Here is a 24748-nt window from a genome sequence, read left to right on the forward strand (position 1 = left end):
GCAATTGTGCGATAGTTTGAGCATTCTTTGGCATTTCCTTCCTTTGGGATTGGAATGAAAACTGACCTTTTCCAGTCCTGTGGCCACTGCTGAGTTTTCCACATTTGCTGACATATTGAGTGCAGCACTTTCACAGCATCATCTTTTAGGATTTTAAATAGCTCAACTGGAATTCCATCACCTCCTCTAGCTTTGTATGTAGTGATACTTCCTAAGGCCCCTTGGACTTCACATTCCAGGATGTCTGGCTCTAGATGAGTGATCACACCATCGTGGTTATCTGGGTCATGAAGCTCTCTTTTGTACGGTTCTTCTGTGTATTCTTGCCCCCTCTTCTTAATATCTTCTGCTTCTGTTAGGTCCAGATTGTTTCTGTCCTTTATTGTGCCCATCTTTGCGTGAAATGTTTCCTTGGTATCTCTAATTTTCTTGAAGAGATCTCTAGTCTTTCCCACTCTATTGTTTTCCTCTATTTCTTTGCATTAATCACTTATGAAGGCTTTCTTATTTCTCCTTGCTATTCTTTGGAACTCTGCATTCAGATGGGTATATCCTTCCTTTTCTCTTTTGCCTTTCACTTCTTTTCTCCAGCTATTTGTAAATCCTCTTCAGACAACCATTTTGCCTTTCTATGTTTTTCTTGGGGATGGTTTTGATCATCACCTTCTGTATAATGTTACAAACCTCCCTCCACAGTTCTTCAGGCACTCTGTCTATCTGATCTAAACTCTTGAATCTATTTGTCACTTCCACTGTATAATTGTGCCCGATTTGATTTAGGTCATACCTGAATGGGCTAGTGGTTTTCCCTACTTTCTTCGATTTAAGTCTGAATTTGACAATGAGGAGTTCATCATCTGAGCCACAGTCAGCTCCTGGTCTTGTTTTTACTGACTGTATAGAGCTTCTCCATCTTCAGGTGCAAAGAATATAATCAGTCTGGCATTGATTATTGGCATTGACCATCTGGTGATGTCCATGTGTTGTAGAGCTGTCTCTTGTGTTGTTGGAAGAGGGTGTTTGCTATGACCAGTGCATTCTCTTGGCAAAACTCTGTGAGCCTTTGCCCTGCTTCATTTTGCACTTTGAGGCCAAACTTGCCTGTTACTCCAGGCATCTCTTGACTTCCTACTTTTACAATCTAGTCCCCTATGATGAAAAGGACATCTTTTTTTGGTGTTAGTTCTAGAAGGTCATATAGGTCTTCATAGAACCTGTGGAGCTCATGGTTTATTACGAGCATCGAGTGAGGTAACATATATAAAACTCAGTGCCTAGTACTTAGTAAATGCCTGATAAGTGTTTTATATATATATATATAAAATATAGTATACTGCTTAATATAATAATATATAGTACAACATTTAAGTGCCTGACCTCACTTGATGCTCATGATAATCTATGAGGTAGATATTATTTTATTATTTCCCTTTTACAAATGAAAAACTGAGGTTAGCCCAGAGTCATACTATTAGGACTGGTGGCATAGAGATTTTAACCTATATCTGTCTAGAGCCCCACTTTTTAGCACCATGGTTTGTATGTTATGCTATGAGTTTAGAGTTTATCCTGTAAGGTAAGGGCAATTTTAGTTAGTATTTGAGGAAAGTGACAGAACTTTCCCAAACACCCACCCCCCAACCTCTACTACTCTGATGGCAATTGAGAGGCAAGATTAGAGGAAAGTAAAATTATATCCAGAGTAACCAGTGAGAAACCTGTTGCAATAGCACAGGGCTATTGGGGATAAAGGGGGAGGGGCAAAGGTTTAGATTTTATAGATTTGGTCATTAACTGTCTAGGGGAGACAGAGTGGAAACTTGGGAAACTGGGTTGCTGTTTGTTATTTAGTCGCTAAGTCCTGTTCAACTCTTTTGCAACCCCATGGACTGAGACCTTCTGGGCTCCTCTGTCCATGGGAGTTCCCAGGCAAGAACAGTGGAGTGGGTTGCTATTTCCTTCAGATTCCAAGGGATCTTCCGGATCCAGGGATTGAACCTGATCTCTACTTTGAAGACATATTCTTTACTAGCTGAGCCACCAGGGAAGCTCAGATTTTATAGATTTGGTCATTAATTGTCTGGGGGAAACAGAGTGGAAACTTAGGAAACTGGGTAGATAGTGGTGAATGCTTATTACATATAGAACACTGGAGAATGAGGTGTGGGGGAAATGAGTCTAGTCTGGGTACATACAGTTAGAGGTACTTATAAGATCTTTAGTGTAGCAGTCTTGCTGTCTCAACCTCAGGAGAGAGTCATGCACCAGAATTATGGCTTTATGAGTCACTGGCATGTATCCATATTGAAAAACTGGCCTGTAATAGATTGCTCAAAGCAGGTGTGTTAAATGAGAACAGAATAGGGTGGATAGAGGATGGATTTCTTAAAAAAAAAAAAAAAAAAAAACCTTATATTTAGAATCCAGGCCTAAGAAGAGAGAACTAAGTACTGCTCAGAAAGTAAGAGTACCAGAAGGAAGAAAGGTAATGGAAACCAAGGAAGAATCAAATTACTAAGAAGAGAGCATAACCAGTGGTGATTTTAAAAGTATATCACTAATAGATTTTTCTATTCCTTCAAAAAAATTCCAAGCAGCACCACAGTGGGAAACAGACAGCAATTATTATTTCCATCTTCTTCCTACAGAACCCTTTCTTTGGATATTTTGGATTTCATGGATTTGGGGGCCGTCCTCCTTATTATTCAGAAGAGATGTTTGAAGATTTTGAAAAGCCAAAAGAAGAAGATCCTCCTAAAACAGAGACTGAAGCCACTGATCCTTCTGTTAATTCAACAGTTCCTGAGATTAACTCTACCCAGCCAAATGCACCCAGTCCCAGAGCGGGTCAAGGCGGAAATGACACCAGCCCAGCAGCAAACAACGGTCAGGGCCCTAACACTGTGAGCAACCCTACAGTTCAAAACAACCCTGTAGTAAATGTTTCCGGCCAAGGAGTTCCAAGAAGTCAGACCCCATGGAGACCAAGTCAGACCCCATGGGGACCAAGTCAGACAAATAATCATGAAAATTATCCACATCCTAACATCCGAAATTTTCCTGCAGGAAGACAATGGCATCGACAATGGCATCCTACTGGTACCTTTATGGGGCACAGACGTAATGGGCCTTTTTACCGAAATCAACAAATTCAAAGGGGTCCTCGGTGGAACTCTTTTGTTTTGGAAGGCAAACAAGTAATTCGTCCAGGATATCCAATATATCGCAGAGCTTATGCCTCCACCGCAAGGAGCAATTATCCCAATTATGCAGGAAATCCAGTAAATTTCAGAAGAAAGCCTGAGGGGCCCAGTAAACAACCTGCGGGAACCATTGCCCCTCTGGGTCCCAAACATGGTACTACTGGCCACAGTGAAAACATCCAAAATCCAAAAGAGAATCCAGTAAGTCAAAAAGAAAGAACAGTCATTCCTACAAGGGATCCAAATGGCCCCTGGAGAAACTCTCAAGACTATGGAGTTAGTAAATCAAACTATAAACTGCCTCACCCTGAGGGTAACATTCTAGTCCCAAATTTTAATTCTATTGATCAACGAGAAAACTCTTATTACCCCAGAGGAGATGCCAGAGGAACCCCAAATTCTAATGGACAAACCCAAAGCCAGAATTTGCCCAAAGGGATTATTTTAGAACCAAGAAGAATTCCATATGAATCACAAATTAATCAGCCAGAAATAAGGCAGAGTACACATAAGCCAGTGTACCCTGAGGGATCTCCTTCCCCTGCAAGGGAACGTTTTCCTGCAGGAAGAAATACTTGGAACCAACAAGAAATCTCTCCACCTTTTAAGGAAGATCCTGGAAGGAAGGAAGAACACTTACCTCATCCTTCCCATGGCTCTAGAGGACGTATTTACTACCCTGACTACAACCCCTATGATCGCAGGGAAAACCCACCATACCTTAGAAGTAATACCTGGGATGAAAGAAATGATCCTCACAATACAATGGGGCAACCTGAAAATCCACACTATCCCATGAATACTCCAGATCCAAAAGAGACAATCCCTTATAATAAAAAAGACCCAAATGATCCAACTGGAGATGAACCTTTCCCAGGACAAACGAGATGGGGTGTGGAGAAGTCAAACTTTAAGACAGCCCCAACGGCTAGGTATGAAGGCAAGAAATATACCTCAAACCAGAGGAACCAAAAACCAACCAGAGGAACCTCAAACCAACCAAAGGAATACTCTCCCTATTCCTTAGATAATCTACCAAAACCCAGGGAGTATTTTCCTTATGGTGAATTTTACCCCTGGAGCCCAGATGAGAATTTTCCATCATATAATACTGCTCCCACTATACCACTGCTTGTGGAAAACAGGGGCTATTATCCTAATAATGCTGTTGGACAAGAAGAAAACACTATGTTTCCTTCTTGGAATTCCTGGGACCACATGGTTCAAGTCCAAGGACAGAAAGAAAGGAGGCCATATTTTACAAGAACCTTCTGGGGTCAGCCAACGAATCTACCCAAAACCCCTGCTAGTCCACCCTACCACAAGGAGAATCAGCCTTATTTCAGTAACTCCCCAACTGGGCTTCAGAAAAACCCAACATGGCATGAAGGTGAGAATTTGAATTATGGCATGCAAATCACTAGGTTAAATTCACCAGAGGGAGGACATTTGGCTTTTCCAGACTTGATTCCTCCACATTACCCAGGAAGTCAAAAAGAAACACATCTATTTCACCTAAGCCAGGGAGGCCCTTGCTGTGCTGGTGGCTCCACAGGGCCCAAGGACAATCCACTTGCTCTACAAGACTACACTCTATCTTTTGGTCTTGCACCAGGGGAAAACCAAGACACCAGCCCTCTCTATACAGAAGACAGTCATACTAAGCATGAAAGATATACTATATCTCCAACAAGCATCCTACCTGGCCAAAGAAACAGCTCAGAAAAAAGACTTCCTGGAGAAAGTAAAAACCCAAGTCCTTTCAGAGATGACGTGTCCACTCTGAGGAGGAACACACCATGTTCTATAAATAATCAGTTGAGCCAAAGGGGAATTAGGCCCCTTCCTGAAGCCAGTTCCCTTCAATCAAAGAATATACCTTGCCTCAAAAGTGATCTTGGAGGAGATGGAAACCATGTTTTGGAACAAACATTAGAAGGCAACCAGCTCAGTGAAAGACCTGTTGATCTTACTCCTGAGCAGCTTGTTATGGATACACCTGACGAAGGTCCCAAGCCAGAAGGAATTCCAAGTGAAGTGCAAGGAAATGAGGGCAAAAGGCGGCAACAAAGACCATCTACCATCCTACAGTTACCATGTTTTGACTCCAAATTAACAAAGTATTACACCTCCAGCACTGGGACTCCATCTAGTCTTGGAAGGCAAGGCTCATTTGATGGGGATCCAATTATGCCTACTGAAATTCCTAACTCATTGGCTGAGTCAGCCACTGGGGCACAGTTTCAGAATATAAATCTAGACCCACTTAATGCAGATGATCACACTCCATTTGATCCTCTTCAAATAGGGACCAATCCACAGGACCAGGTTCAAGACTGCTTACTACTTCAGGCCTAGGAATCATCTCCAGCAAGTATTCTCTGGGGAAGGAAAATACCTGCTATTCTTCAGTGGTTTCCAGACATTTTCTCCCCCAAGACTTGATTAAGTATCTCACTTTCTTGGTGATCCTTAAGTTTTTCCCCACTCCAGCACAGGAGGCTGGGCCTCTGGGGTTTGCTAGAGTCAGTATTGTCACTAATTAGCACAGACTTTAAAAAAAAAAAAAAAGGAAGGCTCTGACCACCATTGCCCTGAAACTTGTAATCCACTTGTCTGGATTAGTTTCTTTGTGCTTGCTGATTCTTCCTTTTCCTCTCAAAGTTCCATACTTGCAAAATTGTCTGCATTTGCAAGACAGAAAAGCAGATGAACTTGCCGTTTTATGTATGGAGATCTATACATCAATATAATCCTAATGCACTGTACTTTTTACTTCCTTGTGTTGGTCTTTTTCCTGATTAATATTCTCTTTTGGAATTTTTCTTCCACTACCTCTTTCTTCACCTTTATCATTTCCTTTTTTAATCCTCCTTCTTTATTTCTATCAACCACTCTGTGTTTAGCTTTTTATTTTTCCTTCCCCATCTTTCACTCTCTTTTTATGTACTAAGATACCTTTAACTATCACTAGTCTTTATATCCAATTTCTCAATTTTTCCTTCTTTTCTTCTCAGCTTTCTGTTCTGTTTCCCAGTGTATCACTTGTCAATCTCTTTCTTCTCTGACTCCTTTCTTCCTTTCATCTTTTTCTCTGCTATATCATTTGCATAACTTAAGACTACATGCACATCTCACTCCCTCCTTGTCTTTACTCTAAATTCCATACTGATTTTTTTCTTGGCCCAGCCTAACCATCATTGCAGAACATATTTTGGAAATAGTAGACACTGATACCTATTTTTATTTTTAATTTTCGTATGGTCTTTACCAAGTAGACACAGCTCAGTGAGAGGAACACATTCAAAAAGAAGAATAAGGGAAAAGAGGATATTTACCCAGACCTAGTAGCCTGGGGACAAGACTTAAGAAGGTAAAGAGGGAGGGACTCCCTCTCTTCAACTGAGCATCCAGATAAAAAAAGTAGGACTTGCCATACCCCACCATCAACTCATAATCTGCAGGATCTAGAGAATATCTTTAGGGTAACACTATCCTAACAAGAGAAACACCCAAAGGTTAATTTCTTTAGTAGTACAGTATAAGTGGTCCTACCAGTGCATTCTGCTACTAACATAGACTTATTCTTCATGCCCTGGTAGAATTATTCACAGACACATTCTCTTTGTATCTTGATTAAATGGTGTAAATTATTTTGTGAAGTAGATATTTCTATACTGCCTTGCTTAGAATACATCTAGGTGTTTTGCTTTGTTTTTATTAAGGGCACTTTGGCCTACTCTCTGTATATTCCTTCCCAGAGAGGAAGAATTATCCAAATTATCCAGAAAGTTACCTGTTAGCTCTTAGGAGTGTATTAGGAGAAAGTTTCCTGGGACAGATTTCATAAGATCTCAGACACTTGGGAAAATACGCTGAAAACTTCCTGAGAAAAGGAATCTTTCCCTTTGAGTCTTCTCGAGTCCCTGGCACAGTGTCTTGCACATAGTAGATAGCCAATAAATATTTATTGACTGGTTTTTAAACAGCTTTGAAAGCTCCCATGAAAATACCACAGTAAGCTTGTCCTGTGGGTATACCATCTGGGATGCTAAATGAGCCGCCATACTCCATAGTTCTATATACTCAGCAACATTTGCATTGTAGAATCTCAGGGTTTAGAGGTAGATTATCTAGGTCAATCCACTAGTTGCTTAAATCCACCAGCACCACCACCAGATTTTAATCACATGTTGAAAAATTATTAACTTATTCTATATAAAACTGTCTCTCAAGAATTATCCTCATCAAAATAAAACTACATTCCTATGTTTCACTACTTCTTTTCAAATGACTTTTTAATCTAGACACAAATACCTTCACTGTAAAACATTCATTCACTTCAGTATTTCCTCAAAATGCATAGATCATATATTTTTTGCCAGATATGTTGACTGATCTTTATCTATGAGGCACCACAGCTTTAATTTATCATCTGAGACCTCTGTAATATAAAATGTAAAAGCACAGTGGAACAAAAACATCTACTGAATTTGAGAATACAGAGTGAGAAAAGCGGAGAGGGAACATCTCTGTAGAAGACGACTCTTCATCTCACCACCATCATCACTACTACCACAGGTATTCTTCCATAAACCCAGACACCAGGGCTGAGTTTCTTACAGTAAAGAAATTATTTTGTGTGCCCTTGCTAAGCAAAATATCAGCTCTAAGATGAAGGTGCACACAGTGGGGATGGCAGGCCTTGAAAGTGACACCCTCTTGTCTTGAGTGCCTCCATCCCACCACCATGGCCCAATTTCTGTGTTGAGTTCCTATGTCCTCTGGTCGTTACCTATCGATTCTAAAATAACTAGATATATCCTGGTGATGACTCAATGATAAATTAAACAAGAAGAAAATAATATCTGAGGATAACAAACATAGGAAATAATTCAGCAAGGCTAACAAACACTTGCCTTATAAGCTTTTCTGTCTCATAGCCTATAATAGATTTCTCTAGGGGTACCTGGGCACTGAGCCAGTTGGCTAGAGAAAGACATATTTTTTTTTTTACTTTGAGCAAAAAGCAAAATAGAATGATGAAATATAGGGTCGAACCACCTCTTAAACCTCAGCCTAGTAGCCGTTATCACAGAGATTATTCCTTGGCTTTTTGGATTCCCTGAACTAACATCAGTCTTAACTTTACACATCTTAAAAGAAATTTACAAGACATGACATGTGAGTTACTTTTATCATTTGTTTTGACACGTCTCTGGCCTCACTTAACTGGTCTCCCTCAGTCGTGACTCTGAGGACCATAAAGAAGATTCATCTTGCCCTCAGGAAACCAAACTTTATTTCTAAAAACCCAAAAGGGAACTAGAAATAAAGGACTTGAAATCAACAGCTGTCTCTCCTTCACAAAACCTCAAAGGTTTCACTGTGACTCAGGCCAAGTATCCAGCTAAAACTCAGAAGAACTGTACTTGGTAGAAAATAGGTAATCATCATTTCACAATGAGTTATAGTTCTTGGTTTGTCCACCTGTTCTTCCATGCCTCTGCACCTAATCCCTAGCCCAAAAACATCAGTCACTGGATCTTCTTCTATCTGAATTCACCACGAATAAACAGGTAACAAACAGAATACGATGCTGATGGAACAGAACTCTTCAAATAAAGGAGCAAGGAGGAAACTAAACTGTTGGTCAACACAGACATAACTGTGAAACAGATGAAGCTGCCCTCAGTGCCCCATCACCTCCCCAGTCAAAGATCCTCTGCCATCTTAGTGCTCCATGTCATCTCCCTTAGGACACACATCCTCCATGTCTGTGCTGCATCAAAATGGGACAGTAATTTCCTCTGCACTTAATCAAATAACTGTGCCTCATTCCTTTCTGCATTGTATAAAGCAGGTATTTGCTGTGGTTAACCTGGCAAAAACATTCCTTGTCCAGTGTTGGTTAACATGTAGTCATGCCCTTAAAGAGTGAGTCAAATCACGGCATATTTAGAGAAGGATATCGGTAGAAACCTTTGTTTGGTCAGGACCTTGTCAGTCCCTCAGCTATTAAACCATGTTGGCAACTGCCTCCTTTACCTAGGATTCAAGCTGCTTTTGACAGTGTTGCATGCTACCCCAGAATTTCTTAGGCATTAATGTGCACATGGATCTTTTTAAAATGCAGGCTTTGATTCTGTGATCTGGAGAGGGGCCTGCAATTCTGTATTATGAAAATACTCCCAGGTGATAATAAATCAGCCAGTTGGTATCAATAGATCAAAGTTGGAGTGGCAAAGTCCTAGGCTATTTCCTATAATTAAGGGATAACTGAACAATCACCAGAAAAGAAACAGAAAGGTGTTGATCACTGAAAAAACGGAATATTACCAATTTGAGGGGGTTTGTATAAATGAAGCATGCAAGTGACATGCTCGAAAAGAGAACATGAAGAAAGAGGGGCAGGCCAATCCTGTCTCTATTCTTACAAGTATGTTATGCTTCTTCCTGTCTCTTTGCTTGGCTCATGTAGTTCTACTCTAAAAAGTTCTACTTCTATCCATGAAGGCCCTATTCCGTTAATACTATATCTCCTCCAAGATTAACCAGCCCTAAACTCCCCAGCTTCCCTGAAGGCTCACAGCACATAGTTTTTTATATTTAATCCCTCACTGTTTTATATCAGGTGCTGGTTTTTCCCTGTTAGTTCTACCTATAGAAGAGAGAAAGTGAGACTCAGTTCTTATTCATCTCATGTAACTATCCCTCACAATAACTGGCATTTTGCTGAGCACAGAGCAGATGCTAGATAAATGTCACTTTTCCCTTACATGTAAATGGACAGAAATTTAGAATTTCCCAAATTTTAATGTTATTGATTTAAAATAATTTTTCTAACTACCAAGATACTTTCTCATCATAGACTGCTTGGCAAATAATGAAAAGGTAAACAAATAAAAATAACACATAATTTCACTCCCAATGTTAATATTTTGGCCCATTTTCTCTTTTATATGTATACAGGAGGGAAGATTTTGAAGTAATTATTTTATGAATTAGCCAACATTTCCCTCTTGACATTATGCAAGAAATTTCCATACAATTAAAAGTATTTAAAGCTTCATTTTTGTTGTCTGTAAAATAATCTGAAGTATATACTATATCATCATTCCCTTCAATGATGGACTTAAAGTTTCTTACGAATTTTCAGTATAATAAATAATGTTATGATAAATATCTTTATGCCTCTTTGTCCATATTTCTGATTACTTCCTCAGAAGTGGAATTACTGGAGGAAGTGATCTGGAAAATGTATTTTAGACATAACAAACTGAAAGAGAGCTTCCGCTTTGGAGCCTCACAATCTGGATCCAATGATCAGTTTTTCATGTACTATTTGTCAAACTTTAATAAAATCACTTTATCTCTTTGCATCTTAGTTTCATGATTTGTAAATGAAGAGAGTACTTATTTCACAAGGCACTTACAAGGATTAAATGAAATGTAATAAAATGCATATACATTGTATTTCATAAATCAACCACTAGGTGGAGATGAAGGTTTATATTAATAATTCTAAAGGCGCGGTTCTAAAGCAATTCCCAGGCAGCAGAAGCATTTTGGAAGTTTCTGCACCCTCTAATTTCTCCTGTGGTACCCGAGAACTGCTTAATCAGCATCTCTGAGACTGGGGCTAAATGATCTGTCCTAAGGAGTTCTCCAGGTGAGTCTCACACACACTAAAGTTTGAGAATCACTGAATTAATACATGTCCACATTTTTCTCTCATTTGTTGCCTGGGCAGAGAAAAGCCAAAAGACAATTAACACACAATACCAACTAGAATTTACAGAAGGTTAGTGAGTGGTATATAAAGCTGTGCTTAATGATAAACATATACAATGGCATATATCCTTATTTTTATAAGACAGTTATATTTTATAAGAGAGCTATTTTTACTTCCATTTTTCAACCTTACATTGAATAAACTTGACCGTTAGTGACTTATTATTATTCCCTAAGTACTCTAAGCATAGAGTACTCTAAGCTAGGCCATGGATTTACCCACTATACCACACTGCCACCCCCCAAAGCCTGGTATTCTTGCCACACTCAATCATCAATGACTGGGAGCAGCCCATGGAACCTCATACAAAGGCAAAGACAAAGCAGAGATTCCTTTCACCACTGTTTCATCTGCATTGACTCCTTATGAATTCCTGCTAAATTTCTCACTTAAATGTATGAATGAAACTACTAGACAGCATATTTAAAAGCAGAGACATCACTTTGCTGACAAAAGTCCATATAGTAAAAGCTATGGTTTTTCCAATAGTCACGTACAGATGTGAAAAGGTTGTTTTCATTCCAATCTCAAAGAAGGGCAATGCTGAAGAATATTCAAACTACTCCACAATTCCACTCATTTCACATGCTAGCAAAGCAATGCTCAAAATTCCCTAAATCAGGCTTCAACAGTACACGAACCAAGAACTTCCAGATGTTTAAGCTGGATTTAGAAAATCCAGAGGAACCAGAAATCAAATTGCCAACATCCAGTAGATCATAGAAAAAGCAAGAAAATTCCAGAGAAACATCTACTTCTGCTTCATTGACTAGGCTAAAGCCTTTGACTGTGTGGATCACAACAAACTTTGGAAAATTCTTAAAGAGATAGGAATACCAGACTACCTTACCTGCCTCCTATATGCAGGAGAGAAGCAACAGTTAAAACTAGACATGGAACAATGGCTGGTTCCAAACTGCAAAAGGAGTGTGTCAAGGGTGTATATTATCACCCTGCTTATTTAACTCATATGCAGAGTACATCAAGCGAAATGCTGGACTGGATGAAGTACAAGCTGGACTCAAGACTGCCAGGAGAAATATCAATAACCTCACATATGCAGATGACACCACCCTTGTGGCAGAAAGGGAAGAAGAACTAAAGAGCTTTGATGAAGGTGAAACAGGAGAGTGAAAAAGTTGGCTTAAAACTCAACATTCAAAAAACAAGGATCATAGCATCTGGTCCCATCACTTCATGGCAAACAGATGGAGAAACAATGGAAACAATGAGAGACTTTATTTTCTTGGGCTCCAAAATTACTGCAGATGGTGACAGCAGCCACGAAATTAAGATGCTTGCTCCTTGGAAGAAAAACTATGACCAACCTAGACAGCATATTTAAAAGCAGAGACATTACTTTGCCAACAAAGTCCATCTAGTCAAAGCTATGGTTTTTCCTGTAGTCACGTGAGACATGAACCATCAAAAAGGCTGAATGCCAAAGAATGGATGCTTTTGAGCTGTGGTGTTGGAGAAGACTCTTGGAGTCCATTGGACTACAAGGAGATCAAATCAGTCAATCCTAAAGGGAATCAATCCTGAATATTCATTACAAGGACTTGGGCTGAAGCTGAAACTCCAATAATTTGGCCACCTGATGTGAAGAGCCGACTCATTAGAAAAGACCCTGATGCTGGGAAAGATTCAGGGCAGGAGAAGCGGTCGACAGAAGATGAGATAGTTAGATGGCATCAACAATTCAATGGACATGAGTTTGAGCAAACTCCAAGATAGTGAAGGACAGGGAAGCCTGGTGTGCCGCAGTCCATGGGGTCGCAAAAAGATGGACACAACTGAGTAACTAAACAGAAAAGGCTTTAATCACTCTTTAGTAGCTTTCATTTAAGAGTCACCAACTACTCTAGATTTATACTGAATCAGTTATTTCTTAATAAAGCACTTAGCCTAGTACCTAGCAGCTGGCATAAGTGTGAAATTGTTATTAATATGATAATCCTAGAGTATAATTAAATTTCACAAAGAAGGAAGATTTCCAGTTGGCATTCAATGAGGCAGTTATACTGGCACAGAGATCTCTTCTATAAGAATCTTCAACATGGCACCAAAAACTTTTTCTGTTGTGTATGCAGAGAAACTAAGGCCAAGATGGAAATAAAACAGAGAAGCCTCTTCAGAAACAGTCTTCCTCTAAAAGTTCGCATCATAAGGAAAAAAACTGTAACTCTATGAGGTGATGCTGCTGCTAAGTCGCTTCAGTCGTGTCCGACTCTGTGCGACCTGATAGACGGCAGCCCACCAGGCTCCCCCATCCCTGGGATTCTCCAGGCAAGAACACTGGAGTGGACTGCCATTTCCTTCTCCAATGCATGAAAGTGAAAAGTGAAAGTGAAGTCACTCAGTCGTGTCCGACTCTTCATAACCCCATGGACTGCAGCCTACCAGGCTCCTCTGCCCATTGGATTTTTCCAGGAAAGAGTACTGTGGGGTGCCACTGCCTTCTCCTGGATATTAACTAAACTTATCATGGTAACCATTTCACAATAGGTAAGTACATGAAGTCCTTCTGTTGTATACCTTAAAACTTATATCTCAATAAAACTGGGGGAGAAGTCTCCCATAAATTCTCAGAACATTTTGAAACCTATTTCTTTGATTTATGCAATTCTGCCAAGTGACTGTAATTATGTACACGTCTTTTTCCCTCATCTAAGCTGTATTCACATTCATTCATTCAACAAATATTTATTGAGCTCCATTACACACCAGACACCCTTCCGCCCTTCCCAGTGCTGGGGACATATCAATGGGCAAAATAAAAATAGCTGTCTTTGTGGAGCTTATGTGTTGTTAGGGTAGACAGCATAAACATAATATATAAGTAAATTATGTAGTCTGCCAGAGGGTGATAAGCACATGGGGTGGAATAAACCAAGATAAGGGAATGGGGTTCACAATTTTTTTTAAGTGGTCAGGATGAATTTCATGGAGAAAATCATTACCAAAAGGAACTGGGGTCCAACTGAGCAGAGTTCTAGAAAGTGAGTGGTGACAGTGACTATCACAGCTCAATCACCAAAAATCTAGCAGAGTTCCCTGCATGTGGTAAATAATCAATAATTGTGTGCTGATTAAATAAAGTTCAAGGTCTTATCTAAAACAACATACCAATTGAAGACTGGACAAGAATTTGTCTTTAGCATGTCAAAACTATGATTCCTACTGAAGCACCAGTGTCAGAGCCTTATCCCTAAAAGAAAATACTAATCAGTACGAGCACAGTGGAAGTTATTAAAAATGACTATTACCCTTGGGGGAAAAAAAGAAAACATAACAATGTCTCTTCAAGAAACTGATTTTACTAATCAGCCTCTCATTATTTTAAACTCAGAGTCAGCATATAATTTCCACAGTACCCTTACATATTTATGTCAATTGGGCTTGACTTTCTGACATAAAGTATATGTGCCATGATAAACACATTTGTCAGAAGGGACTTTGTCTTTTTATTTAATTTTAGGTATAAAATGACAAAGCTATCTCAAATATCATGTTTGAACTTAGTGATTAATGCATAATTAGATCATACTTATAACCTGTTTCTCAGTAATAAATGATATTTTAACTTACATACAGCAAAGTTAACACAAGCAAACTTTTTACCAATAAATTATTTCACGCAGGTATATGCTTATGAATCTATTTAATTGTTCAAACTGTGCTAGAGAATACATATTTTGGAGTACATAATTTGTTAGATTTAGTTACAACAGAGGTGATTTCAATGGGAATTTCTTATACTGTCCTACTTATCAAAAAAATTTGTATCATTTGCTCCCAAATCTGTTATGTCAAAATGTATTTTTGAATTATACATTTAATTATGTCACTTTCAGCTAATTTATTTCATAAATATTAGAGATCTGATTTTAAATTATTTTATGAATATTTCCAAAACATGTTTTCCAATTATTATTTTTCTAGTGAAGACAAATAATTGACCTATGTTTATATATAAATATTCTCTGCACAGTGATATTTTTTTAAAGAGAATAGTAAGGAAAGTGCAAAAGCTCAGGCTCTCCAGGGCAAAGCCAAAAAAAAAAAAGCAAAATTTAATTATGCCTCCTGATTTTTTTACTTTTTGAATTTTATTTTCTCCCCTTGTCTATTTTTTTAAATGCTAGAAATTTACCTTAAAAACATTAACAGTGTTACTATTTCAATTATTTGCCAGTGATAGGGGTGCGGTAGTTAATTTTATATTACCCCCACCCCCAAAAAAATCATGGTTTCAAATTCATCAGGAGTAAATATACTAACTACCTGGGATCAAAATGGAGAGCCCTTTAAGATAAGCAGTTGTGCAGTGAGCATGACCTGAATTAGTCAGGATAGCAGGAATCCGGGGTCAGAGCTGTTTCCACCAGTTTGGTCTGACCACGATAATTGAGTTTGACCCTGTTTGTGTAGCACTTGTTTCTGTCATAGGTGTAACAGGTCTCAGTGTCTCTATCACAGATATTGCTCTGGCTGGCAGTAACTACTTGATCTTCCAGCTCCACTTCTCTAGTGTCACATTTTTTGCACCTGAAAAACAAATACACGCATTAGACACTCCCCATCAAGTGTTGTCTCAGAATCTGAATGACTATACATTGCTATCCAAAATCAGTTAGTTCTAAGAAAGGAGGACTCCTTTCAGACCAAATTATCTATAATACAGAATCATTTATGTAATTTTTCAACCTTTAACTGAAAGTAAGCAATAGAATTAATATATATGATTGTGTACACTATTCAGTAACTTCCACTCTGTTAAATTTATTCCCAACTGTACTGCAGGGTTAAATTAATTATTTACAGTAATGAAGGAAGGTTTTTTTTTAAATTTTGGATTCAATGGTTTCCAAAGAAACAACTGCATGTTAATGGGTCTGAATTATTGAACTAAAAAGACAAATTGGTCCTTCTTGTACTAATGAAAATAACTTTGTCTTTAGAATAAATTTAGAGCTAACCTTTATTTATAAAGTTTTATGAATTTATGATGCCTAATAATTAACATGGGCTTCCCTGGTGGCTCAGACAGTAAAGAATCTGACTGCAGTGCAGGAGACCTGGATTCAGTTCCGGGGTTGGGAAGATCCCCTGGAAGATAGCATGGCAACCCACTCCAGGATTCTTGCCTGGAGAATCCCCATGGACAGAGGGCCCTGGCAGGCTACTGTCCATGGGGTTGCAAACAGTCGGACACAACTGAGTGACTAAGGACAGGACAGCACAGCAATAATTAACATGTGAATTAATGTATTCAAAAGTTCAAATGATATTGGTAAATGTTTATACCCCAATATGTTTTCAAAAACATTCTTAATGACAAGCTTAATGAAAAGTTATTGACTTAGGTATCTTTATTAGTGTGAAGGAAAATCTCTTACAGGTCAGACAAATGGTACACAAATTTGGTTCTCATTGGTGAGGTAGGATCAGAGATATTCTCCCTGCTGTTCAGAGGAACACTAAAAAAAAGAAAAAAAGAAAACGAAGAATAATGAAATTAGCAGATACTGCTGTTTTTGGTAATAGGTATATTGCTAGGACAGTACTTACTATTTCATTCAGACATTTAGGACATTTAGCACTCTATAAACACTCTTTAGTGACACTATTACTCACATTTCACAGTAATTGCTACATTTTAAACAACTGCATTCAAAATAAACCTCACAACAACTCCTCTGTCAATTATCTTTTATTACTTGGTAAATCCCTCCTTTTCCTTTAAAAATAAGCTCAAGTTTTACTTTCTCTGTGACTTTTACCTCGATCTCAATTCCACCCCTCAATAAACTTCTCATCTGTAGTCTCATTAATGTTTCATATACCTTTACTATACTGCCATATTATAGTTGCTTACCTACAGAATAGCTGTTTCTAGATTCTATAAATTCCTTGAGCCAAAAACACTTACACATCCCAGTGCCTTGCAAAAGGTGTGTCATATAGAATATGTCCAATATTTGTGAATGAATGGACAGAGATACTAAGGATCACATTTTAGAAATGTAGTAATTACAAATCAGAGGGGTTGGTGACCTATCCAAATTCACACAAGTACTAAGTAGTAAAGCTGGAACTGGAATCCAGACCTTTTGATTTGGAGGTTTTCCATGAAAAATTAGATAACATATCGACTAGTTCAGGTGATTTCATTAACTTTTACATTTTTTCATCTATGTCATCATTCCTCTTCACATGCACTGCTCCCTACCAAAAGATCCCCCCAAACCTCAGGTTTTCCTAACTCAGTATTTAGCAACATTATCCACATATGTATCCAAGCTAAAAAGTTGGATTCTGTCCCTCAGTCTTCCCTCTCTGTCACCACCTAGGTCTAAATCCATCTCACAGTTCAACTGGCTCTAATACTTTGCATCTTTGAACTTGATTCAGGACACCACCCTTCTCTCCTAATTTGTAGCAATACCTTCCTTCAGTCTTGACCCCTCCTATGCGTTGGCCACATTATTGCCAAAATAGTCTTTTTAAACTACAAGCCTGACTTCCTTCTCTGCTTAAAGCCTCCAGTATCTCCCCACAGAAAACAAGGTAATCATCAAGATGGCATAGAAGGCACTGCATGATGTACCTCTCATTCTCCAGCCTCATCTCTCACCACACCACCCTCTTTACACCATATTCCAGATGGAAACAACTGTTTGCTATGGTACAAAACTTACCAGGATTTTCTTATCTCTAAGTGTTAAAGATAACTAAAACAGTAATAGCCCTAACATTTACCAAAAACTTACAGTCTGCCTGGTACTATGATGAACATGTTAACCTGATGATCTCACACAATTGTCACAGAAACCCTGATTCCTTTTCTTGGAATAATCTGCTTCCCCTATCAACCCTGTCATCACCCACACACATTTCTACCACTTACTCCAAATACCCTCTCCTTCCACCCCCTGCCTCTCTCCACTTTCCCCAGGGACTGGCCTCGGTGCCCCTCTTTGTGCTCCTGTAACATCCTACACCTATTCCTGTCACTGCATTTACAATATTGCATTGTAATTGCCTTTTCCGTTATTTACAGTTTCCCACTAGACTGTAAATTCTTTGATGGCACAGGCTGTGTTTTATATAAATTATTGTATCCCCAGCTCCAATCCTCAGTGGCTTTCAGAAACACTCAATAAATATTTCTCAAATTAATAAATGAATGAATGAACATATCTATTCTTTATTATATTACAAAATCTCTAGTAATATCAGAAAACGCTTTAAATAATGAGAAAAGTAAGAGAACAGACACATAGGAGAGTTTCACTGGGGACTACTGTTCTGAGTGCTTTTATATATTATCACATTTAATCCTCACAACCCTATGAAGTATATGTGTATATATACATACCTATACATATCCCTTTTTTTTAGTTTAGGGAACAGGCTCAAATTAGTTAAGTAACTTGCCCAAAGTCATAACATCATTAAGTGATGGAGTTGGGGATAATGCCATAATGACACAGCAACGATAATAGAACTTTCAGAAATAAGATTGAAGAAGCATCAATATACATCAGGGAAATGGCATGAAGTTACTGAACTGCCTGATTTCAGTAAATAAAATATCATAAAAAGGATCATGTCATTAAAAAAAAAGATAAATCAGAGAATCCTGGAGTATCATTTTAAATCTACCCTTGGAGATTTAAATATAAGAGAGATACTCCTCTTCAACACTGTGAAGAGTGTTGCCAGTGTCCTTGATGCCATTAGTGTCATTAGGTGCCAGTGTTATTGATGCCATTCTCTTAAGATACACGCTTCTCCAATTATTCTATCCTTAACAGGGAACTGGGGCTTCCCTTGTAGCTCAGTAGATGAAGAATCTGCCTGCAGTGCAGGAGACCCAGGCTCAATCCCTAGGCTGGGAAGATCCCTTGGAGAAGGAAATGGCAACCCACTCCAGTATCTTTGCCTGGAAAAACTCATGGGAAAGGGAGCCTGGTGGGCTGCAGTCCATGGGGTCACAAAGAGTTGAGCATGACTGAGTGACTAATACTTACTAAAGAGGGGACTAAGTGGTATAGACTTGAGTGGTCAAAGAAAACTTGCTCAAGGAAGTGATGTCTAAGCTGAGACATGCAGGCTGAAGAGTTAACCAGGCTGAGAGGGGTGCAAGAAAGAGTCCTTCAAGGAGAGGAACTAGATTATGCAAAAACAGAAGAGGAAGAAAGAGGTACTGCAACATACTGAATTTTTAAACCTAAGATGAAAAAGAAGTGACCATGAAAGAGCTTAAGAGTTATGCTGAGCACTGTAGGTTAGGCTGAAACATTCGTAATTTATCCCAGTAACAACATTGGGGGAACCAGCAAAAGCATTTTAGGAAGGGTAGTGGCATAATGATAACTGGCACATAGGTTAGATGGATAAATAACAGTAAATATTTTTTGAAAATGTGCCAAGAACTACATAGTCTTTAAAAGGAATAGATCTCAATTTATCTTTATAATAACCCTATGAATACACATTATTTTCCTATTAATATTTAGAGATGAGAAAGTTCAAGTTTAGAAGGGTTAAGTAACTAGCATACCATAGCACATAGCTACTAATATTTAGTGACAGCCAGAACTCAAAACAAATTCTTAAGCATATTATACTTCTCCTATTGATTACATGGGATTGAATGCTATGTTCTGTTTCAGTAAGAGGTATTTGATCCAGGAGGGAAACTATTTAAAGTAGAAGTACTTCACAAGGGAGACATTAATGACTGGACCAATAGAAATCTCAGTTCTTAAATATTATTAATGTTTTTGCTGTTGAATAAGACTCATAGCTTATAACTTAAGACTATGTGTGAAATGAAATGAGTATCTGAAGTCCAACATACAAGTGGAGATGAAATCAATGTAGTAAATTTAGTCTACCATACTTTTATGCAGACAGATGAAGTTGAATACAAGGTGAAGTACTTTGTGGTCCATATATGGTGCAAAACAAACCTTTTATAATTATCTCAAGTTTCACTTTGAACTGATCAAGGGCAACTATAAGTTCTGATTCAAACTGAAATAACTCCATATAAAGAGGGCATGTTGATGACTAGATCCGAACCTTCAGTTATTATTTGATGTAGCTGACTGGTTTTAGGTAGCCCGCAGACCTCTGTCTCTGCTCCCAGCTACATAATTGGCTTAAGTCCATTACCCAGGTTTAATCTCATGTAAGCTGTTATATGGGCTTCCCTGGTGGCTCGGAGGTTAAAGCATCTGCCTGCAATGCAGGAGACCCAGGTTCAATCCCTGGGTCAGGAAGATCCCCTGGAGAAGGAAATGGCAACCCACTCCAGTATTCTTGCCTGGGAAATCCCATGGATGCAGGAGCCTGGTGGCCTACAGTCCACGGGGTCACAAAGAGTCAAACACGACTGAGCGACTTCACTTAAGCTGTTACACTCTTAGGCTTCCCAGATGGCGCTAGCGGTAAAGATCCCACCTGTCAATACAAGAGACTTGGGTTCTATCTCTGGGTTGGGAAGATCCCCTGGAAGAGGAAATGGCAACCCACTCCAACATTCTTGCATGGAGAATCCTATGAACAGAGGAGCCTGACAGGCTACAGTCCATGGGGTCACAAGAGTTAGAAATGACTTAGCAACTAAACAACTACCACCAAGGTGTTACCCACCATAAAGAGGAGCAAAGATACAGGTATCACATGCAAGCAACCACTAATAACAGAAAGTATCTGCTCACAAAATGAAAATATGAAGCATGAAATACCACATACATAATTCTGATGTTTCTCTCCACAATGTCTTGACTAGGATCTTCAGCAGAAGGGATGATCCTGGAAGTAATCCGGGCACACTTACATTTGTTGTCAACAAGAACAATCCTTTCATTTTCATCTTGGGCTTGAAAGATAAATATTTTAAAAAGAAAGGTAACCAAAAGTCTAATTTCATACTTTGTATCAAGTTAATTTATCACCCTCCCCAACAGAAAACTCAAGTCTTTTGGCTGATCAGTTTCAGCTTTCTCCATTTGTTCTCTTTCCTAACCTAAAGTCAGAGAAGGCAATGGCACCCCACTCTAGTACTCTTGCCTGGAAAATCCCATGGACAGAGGAGCCTGGAAGGCTTCAGTCCATGGGGTCGCTAAGGGTCGGACACGACTGAATGGCTTCACTTTCACTTTTCACTTTCATGCATTGGAGAAGGAAATGGCAACCCACTCCAGTGTTCTTGCCTGGAGAATCCCAGGGATGGGGGAGCCTGGTGGGCTGCCGTCTATGGGGTCACACAGAGTCGGACACAACTGAAGCGACTTAGCCGCAGCAGCAGCCTAAAGTAGCTAAGTGGAATCTCACAGCATAGTGAAGGAAATACAAATGAACTCCAGAAGGACTTTGCTCATTTTTCCTTGGACCAGTCTATGGGAACCTGGAACTGAAAGAATTCTGGTTTTAACCAAATGCTTTTAATGGAGGCACAACCCTCTGAATGATAGCGCTTTGTAAAAAAATTAGTGCCAAACGCCAAAATGAGAGAGAAAACAAACATCTAGACTAAATTTCTCTCAGACTAGAGAAATTTATTCAAAAGTGAACAAATAAACCAGTTTTTTATAATAAAAACACCCTTCCTAAACACCCATTCATACTTTTTTTCCCTATGCTAAGAACATGAACATTTTCCCCAAGATAACCTTATTTTGTAAGACTTTAAAATTCTCCATTAAAATTTCCCTAAACTTAATTATATTCTTTCTTTTCATAATAACAATCAGGTTATCATGGCATAATGATTTAATCCATTAAGTGCAATATTTGTTAATATTTCTTATAAGACTTATTTTTAAAGATATAGTATCTATAGATGTAAAGTGCTATAAACTTGCTAAAACAGTCTAGAATATGTTGTTAGGTACAAGTTCTATTTAATATAATATGCATGTGTACAGAAAAAAATAACAAATGAGCAAATACACAAATAACTATTAAAGCCATAACTGTAAATGTCAACATTTACTGTCCAATATGAATATTAGATAAAATGTTGGTAAGTGCTGCAAAGAATTAACAAAATTTCTTATTATCTGCACTTAGATCAACTAACAGATATTTGAGGAAGTAACAATAAATAGCTTTATCTGACAGTGATAATTAAACAATAATAATGATGTTAAATATCTTTTTTATTCCTATAATTTTAGCTAAGTGACCTTTAAAATTTCCTTCCATCAAATCTCAATTTTAAAAAAAGACTTAGCACATTAATTCAAGTTATACAGGTTAAATGATAAGGAAATAAATTGTAACTGGACATCTAATTATTCCTGATCTCAGAGCAGAAAGGACCTAACTGCAGTATTTCAGTCTTAATGATACAGTCATTACAAAAACAATTTAAGATCATTGTTATTGTACTTATAATTGTTTTAAGTACTTTATAATGTATTATTATGTCCTTATTCATAAGTCCTTGATAAATCTTCTGATAAAAGTCTTACGGTATTGGAGAAAAACCATTATGAAGCCAATTTAAGATAATGATATAATTTTTAATTTTTGGAAAAGAGTAAGATGATTTAAAAGGTGTCCTCTTCCCTACTCCTGTATTAGTGACTTTTAAATGCTTTTCTCATTAAAATACAAATAAGCAGGCAATACCTGACCAAAAATATAGGTGGAGTTGAGTATGTGATGACTATTAAGTCTTAAATAGAAAATACATACGTTTTGTTTATGGCACATATTATATTTTCTTGCCAGAAACCTAGTGGGAAAGTATCTCTACTATTATTATATAAGAATATTAGGTAGCCTAATATACCTACCAGGAATACACCTGGTACACCTTCCTAATACACCTGTTATTATAGACTATGCCTTACTTTATTCCAAGAGCACCTGAGACAGAAGAGGTGGCTCAATAAGTATTTGTTTAGCAACTTAATTCAGTTCAAGTAAGAAAATAGACTTAACACATACTAGTTATGAATGTAATGAGTTTACCAAAAAGGTGATTCTCTTATACAGGCAGAATAGGAGACTAGATAGGAGTGTGGGCTATGGTGTCAGATGGCCTGAGTTCCACCTACCACATACTTGTTGTGTGACCTGAGCTAAGTTACTTCACCTCTTTAAACTTAAATGGGCTCAAGGATATGTCAGAAATAATGATAGTACTTACCCTCAAATGGTTACTGTGAGAATTAAATGGAATAGAATATGTAAAGCAGTTAGCATAATGTCTAGACTATAGTATGTGCTCAATAAGTTACAGCTCTTTTATATATAAATGGCTATATATGTTCCATGTATATGTTTATAGGTATATAAATATGTTCATAAACACATGTATTTTAATATATAGGTACATATATTATACGTGGTTTACTACTGCTATCTTTTATTCTTAATACTAAATTAGTGAAAAGTATATGTAAAATTACTATTCTTAATTACATCATACTGTCCTGAAAGAAAAGTAAGCTCAAAACAAAAAAGGAATAAACTCAGTAAGTCTTAAAACAACATATATCAAGTTATATCATTTCTAATTCACATACCTTTCTAGATGAAAATTATTAAAACTATACTTTTATATTCAGAAAATAATCCATTTTCTACAAAAGTTTGAAAAGTTAATAAACAAGATAACTGAAGTCCAGCCATCAAGTTCCAGGAAATGCATACAACATTAAACATTGTTAAAGGGTCATAATAAATTTGTAGGCTTGGATCCAGGAAAGTTGTTAGAACTAATACCAGCCTCTTTGGGGAAATAAAATCCCAATGCACCCTATACTGTATTTACAACAATTATTACCTCATTTCTCCAGACTATTAATTTGAGACACTCAAGGAGAGAATTCTGATTTTCAAGATTCAATATGGGTATTTGTATAGTATAACTATCTATACTTATCTAAAAATTATCTATTTTCTTATTTTCTAGGTTTTAATAGGCAGACATATAAGAGAAAAAAGAATGAAAAGAATTACAGTGAGTCTTGTCCATGTTAAAGACCACTGCCCATACAAAGATTAAGACATGTTAGAAGAACATAGCCAGCTAGCTGTCCAACCAAAACACAAACATAAATGTTTAATCTGAAGAACAGATCTGTATTCTATTTTTCCTTTTATCTGGGTTCATGCTCAAAATACCACATACCTGTCACAAGAACAGCCTTAACAAAAATGGCCAGGACTCCCCCAAAAAGCAAACAATTCTTCATCTTGACTTCACTTCTTTTGAAAAACTGGAGCTAAGAAGTCAGGGTTAAGGTGTGTGATCTATAAGGAGTGTGCAAATGATGGGGCTTCTGCTTTCTTAAAATAACACTCCAGGCAGCTAACAAACTAAGATCACAACTGCGGTTGAACTCTGTAATTTAAATGCTGCACTGGAAAGATATTATGGCTCAGATTTACGTAGTTTCTTCCAAAATATCCCCCAAAGCCATGTTCTGGTGCAATCACTTTTTATTTTACATTTATTCTATATAATTAAATCAAAAGATTAATCATTTCAAAGCATGAGCCCATTAAGAATGTTCAAACAGGGATTCTCAATGTTATTACCTAGATAATAACATATTCAAATGATATATAATATGGTGTTTGTTGTACCTGGAAAAATTAATGAAGCAGAGAGAAGGAAAAGGAAATAATTGAAGCCCTTTAAGGTTCCAATTGTATTTTATGTGAACTTTTTCTTTCAGTCCTTACTTAACAGAACTATCAGGTTTAACATATA

The 24748-nt window shown here is 37.8% G+C and overlaps 2 protein-coding genes and 1 long non-coding RNA gene across 5 annotated transcripts in view; 1 reads left to right on the forward strand and 2 right to left on the reverse strand.

Annotated features, from left to right (window-relative positions):
• The window catches only part of ENAM (enamelin), a 32305-nt gene extending 21720 nt beyond the window's left edge, over positions 1-10585 (forward strand). Inside the window, exon 2 of the mRNA XM_004009887.5 lies at positions 2649-10585. Within this exon, the coding sequence (XP_004009936.3) occupies positions 2649-5561 (2913 nt within the window). The 3' untranslated portion in view covers positions 5562-10585. The remainder of the gene's footprint in view (positions 1-2648) is intronic.
• LOC105612199 (uncharacterized) overlaps positions 1-24748 on the reverse strand; it is a 132050-nt gene that overhangs the window by 79973 nt on the left and 27329 nt on the right. The window lies entirely within an intron of this gene.
• Positions 14646-24259, reverse strand: JCHAIN (joining chain of multimeric IgA and IgM). The gene is made up of 4 exons (XM_004009888.5): positions 24164-24259; positions 20770-20896; positions 16401-16481; positions 14646-15549 (listed from the first exon to the last, which is right to left on the reverse strand). Exons 1-4 carry the CDS (start codon positions 24225-24227, stop codon positions 15345-15347), a joined length of 477 nt encoding a protein of 158 aa, XP_004009937.1. The 5' UTR covers positions 24228-24259; the 3' UTR covers positions 14646-15344.

This window comes from Ovis aries, chromosome 6, assembly GCF_016772045.2.
Source record: "Ovis aries strain OAR_USU_Benz2616 breed Rambouillet chromosome 6, ARS-UI_Ramb_v3.0, whole genome shotgun sequence".
In the NCBI taxonomy this organism is placed as follows: Eukaryota; Metazoa; Chordata; class Mammalia; order Artiodactyla; family Bovidae; genus Ovis; species Ovis aries.

Excerpts from the sequence above, each read along its gene's own strand:
- JCHAIN (XM_004009888.5), bottom strand. The coding sequence starts at position 24,227 with ATGAAGAATTGTTTGCTTTTTGGGGGAGTCCTGGCCATTTTTGTTAAG. Across the intron at positions 20,897-24,163 it reads TAAGGCTGTTCTTGTGACAG|CCCAAGATGAAAATGAAAGG; the intron begins GTATGTGGTATT and ends TTATCTTTCAAG. Across the intron at positions 16,482-20,769 it reads GAGAGAAACATCAGAATTAT|TGTTCCTCTGAACAGCAGGG; the intron begins GTATGTGGTATT and ends TCTTTTTTTTAG.